Genomic DNA, 4226 nt, shown 5'->3' with positions numbered 1-4226 from the left:
ACACATTGTCCGCCCGTGTTGAATACTTTCAATCACGTAGAGACGCAACCGGTCGGCAAAGTCTCTCGGCGTTGCAGAAGTGTACTTGTGCCCTCCGACAACTTGCTACTAGGCAAACGGCTGACCTCTTCGACGAGTATTTGCATGTGGGTGAGTCAACTGGAATCCTATGCCTCAAAAAGTTTTGAGACGGAGCTCGTTCTGCTTTCGGTGAGGAATTCCTTCGGGCATCCACCACCGAAGATTGTCAACGGTTGCTTCATCTTTACGAAACAGTCCACAGTTTTCTCGGTATGCTTGGCAGCATTGACTGCATGCATTGGAAGTAGAAGAATTGCCCGAATGCTTGGAGGGGGCAACACTTAAGCGGCCACAAAGGCGGCGACCCCACGCTTATCCTTGAAGCAGTCGCCGACTACCGCCTATGGATTTGGCATGCATATTTCGGTGTTGCCAGATCCAACAACGACTTGAACGTGCTCTATTCTTCACCATTCTTCAATGATGTTTTGAATAGTGTAGCACCGGTGATCGACTTCACCGTCAACGGAAATCCATACCACATGGGTTACTATCTCGCCGATGGTATCTACCCAAGATGGTCAACTTTCGTGAAGTCGTTCAGCAATCCGCAAGACCCGAGACAGGTTCTTTTTTCGCAGCGTCAAGTGTCTGCTCGGAAAGACGTCGAAAGAGCTTTTGGGGTCCTTCAAGGCTGATTCAACATTATGAAGGCTCCGTCTCGGCTGTGGTACGTTAAGAATATCGCCGACATCATGTACACATGTATTATCTTGCACAACATGATTATAGCTGACGAAGGACCGAGGGCGGCTAACTTTTACGATGATGATGAAGCCGGAAGCTCAACTGCGAGGTCTCCCCCACGCCGAGGTGTGCATACGACGGTCCACGAGAGGATCGAAACAAGAAACATAATGCGCAATACCAGTACCCACATTGAGCTACAAGAAGACCTAATCAAACACATTTGAGCGAAATTAGGCCACGAGTAGTGGGTTTTTTTAATTTTATGAATTTAATTATGTAATTTTTAATTTTTAGGATTTTAATTATGCAATTTTTAATTTTTAGGACTTTAATTATGTAATTTTTAATTTTTAGGATTTTAATTATGTAATTTTTTATTTTTTAGTAATTTGTAATAATATTACGGATATTTTTAATAAATTTTAATATCATGAAAATGTTTTTATTTAAATTGGATAATAGAATAGTGGGTTCGGACCCATTTCAATACTCTTGCTAAAGAGCATGGAGGCAAGAGCATGGACGAGATGCTAATGCATTTTGTTTGTTACTTTTTATGTAAATAGTTCGAAATCATGGAAAAAGAAGTTATTCCCATCCAGAGTCTTTTCAGTGGCACGTGCCAAGTCATGATAGAGAGGTGAATCTAGATCGGACGACTGAGATTTCCTGCAGGATGCCGCGATCGGACGACGTAGAATCGTAGACCAATATTGACCCGTAGATCCCTCATTCACGGTCCATATCAAGTACAGCGGGCCCCACGCCTCCTCTCCTTTCTGCGACATATAAATATCAACATTAAACTCGCCCCACTCCCTGAATAATTCCCAAACCCAAATCAAAACTATCACACGCACTTTCTCTCTCTAAAAAAAATTAAAAATATAAACTGCTCACATTCTCCACTGGTTTTCCGCCACCGGAAATGAAACCGGCGCCGGAGAAATTGACGATACGCCTATCGAGGCCGCTTTAGTTGGACGGCGGAGAAATCGAGGGCCGATGATGAAACTGGAGAGCGAATTTCATCAGAAAATGGACGGTCAGACGAAGCTCACTCGAACGAATTCATCACTCCTCCGCTCATCCCCCACCATCCGCTCATCCATCCACAGCTTGTCTTCTGTGAGCGAGATCGCGCCCGATTCCCACGCGGAGGATCTCGAGGAGCAGAAGCCCCACAGCAGGCCGCTTCCACCTCCGGCTCGCTCCGGTGCGCCGGTGGCCGTCGCCTCCCTCCTCCTTCTCTACGCGCTCTTCGCCTTCTTCACTTCGGACGATTTAGCCACTTCGGAGAATCTGCTCTCAGCTTTAATTTTCGTCGCGGTGTTGCTGTTCCTGTTGTCGAGAAACAAGGGTTTCGTGAGCAGGAATGTCAATTTCATCAAGCAAATTTGCGATGAGTATGGGAAGAGGTTAGGGTTTCTGTCGAGAACTCACTCGAAGCCTGTGCAATGGTTCATCGGCGAGGCGGAATCGGAGGAATTGGAACAATGCAGGGTGGAGAGGAGTAGTAGGAAGATTGTTCGGGAAGGTGTGGAGTTTTACAGCAATGGCGATTTCTACGAAGGGGAGTTTCATAAGGGGACGTGTAATGGGAGTGGTGTGTACAATTACTTTGTGAATGGGAGGTATGAAGGGGATTGGATCGATGGGAAATACGATGGTTATGGGATCGAGAGCTGGGCGAGAGGGAGCAGGTACAGAGGGCAGTATCGGCAGGGGTTGCGCCATGGATATGGAGTGTATAAGTTTTACACAGGGGATTCTTATGCTGGAGAGTGGTGCAATGGGCAGAGCCATGGCGTTGGAGCTCAGACTTGTGGCGATGGGAGCTGCTTCGTCGGCGAGTTCAAATGTGGGGTTAAGCATGGCCTTGGATGCTACCATTTCAGGTCAAAGGGATTTGATTGATTTTGATAAAGAAGTGATATTTGAATATGGTGATGGAGATGTTTTTGTTTGCTTGGAGATGATCTAGTGTTTATCTTGTTTGATTTATTGAATTCATTAAATGCCACTCCACTTCAACTCATACAGTATTCTTTTATATACAGGAATGGAGATAGATACTTCGGTGAGTACTTTGGGGATAAAATCCATGGCTTCGGGGTCTATCACTTCGCCAACGGCCATTTCTACGAAGGGTCGTGGCACGAAGGCCGGAAGCAAGGCTACGGAATGTACACCTTCCGAAATGGTGAGGCCAGATGTGGAGAATGGGATGATGGCAATCTCAGTATCCCACTCACCCCACTCACTGATGCAGTTCTTCGAGCAGTTCAGGTGAATCACACGAACACGAACGCCCAAAACATTAACACTCTTTTTAATGTCACAAGTATTAAATTGTTGCGTTGATCTGCAGGCTGCTAGGAAGACTGCGGAGAATGCAATCCACCTCCGCCGGGTTGATGAGCAAGTGAACAAGTCTGTGGTGGCCGCAAACAGGGCTTCCACCGCAGCCAGAGTCGCTGCCATCAAAGCTGTTCAGAATAGGATTCATGGGCAATTTTGTGATACCAACTTGTGAGATGTTAACTGGTAAATGTAAGTTTACCAGCACTGATTTTCCACATCGAAAACGGGCACCCTGCTGAAGGCTGAAAGCCAACTCCAGTGGTTGAGATTTGGTTAACTATTCTCTAACTTGTACATAGATCATCACCATGTATACTACTCCTAGTTAGTGCACATATATGTGTATGCTGAATCCAGCCCTTTGTCTAATTGTAGCCAAATTTTCAGATTTACTTTTACATGCTTTGTGTTCTTATCTTATATGGTGGGGTTGAAGTTGGATTATTGTTATTATTATTACATGGAGCATGTGGTCTGCTGTGTATTGGTGGATTGAAGAAGCAGCAATGTGTTTGAGAGGTGGAGAGAGTAATTAGTTTTTTAGGCGGGGAAAAGGGTGGATAACTCAATATCTTGTGTTTGAAGGGAAATGAGATCAATTATTGCACTCCATTTTTGTTCTCTCTCTCGATAATTATTCAGTAGTATGTACTACTACCATTTTTTCCCACTTCTATTCCTCAACCAAAGGATGCTATGTCTTGTTAGATCGATCTGTCATACGTGCGAATAGGGGTTCTATCGTCGGCCAATCCATGGATGACATGTGGCATGTTTCGATAAAAAATGTTAATAAATCTAAAAGTTGTGAATGCTAATTGAGTCATTAGGGTTATTCGCATGTAAAGTTACAAAGTCCGGTGTACGCTTAGCACCTTTCAGAATTTGAATGGTTACGTTTTTTGAGCAACTGTGATGCTGAGTTGGTGTACACATGTAAAATTTTGGCTATCTGGATATATAGCAGTGCAAACGTGTAGTAATGTGATGATGTGACTGTTAAATAATGTCGTTTTGAGACTAAGAAATTAAAAATATTAAATAAATTAAACATGGTTAGATTAGGTAGTTGGAAATTTTTGAAACTTTGT

At 44.1% G+C, this 4226-nt stretch overlaps 1 protein-coding gene across 1 annotated transcript; it reads left to right on the top strand.

Annotated features, from left to right (window-relative positions):
- The first annotated feature begins 1606 nt into the window (after positions 1–1606).
- Positions 1607–3555, top strand: LOC121795136 (MORN repeat-containing protein 1-like). Its single transcript, XM_042193591.1, has 3 exons — positions 1607–2669; positions 2832–3060; positions 3143–3555. Exons 1-3 carry the CDS (start codon positions 1777–1779, stop codon positions 3305–3307), a joined length of 1287 nt encoding a protein of 428 aa, XP_042049525.1. The 5' UTR covers positions 1607–1776; the 3' UTR covers positions 3308–3555.
- The last annotated feature ends 671 nt before the right edge of the window (positions 3556–4226 follow it).

This window comes from Salvia splendens, chromosome 1, assembly GCF_004379255.2.
Source record: "Salvia splendens isolate huo1 chromosome 1, SspV2, whole genome shotgun sequence".
NCBI classification, from domain to species: Eukaryota; Viridiplantae; Streptophyta; class Magnoliopsida; order Lamiales; family Lamiaceae; genus Salvia; species Salvia splendens.
This window is presented reverse-complemented; position numbering and strand designations above follow the sequence as displayed.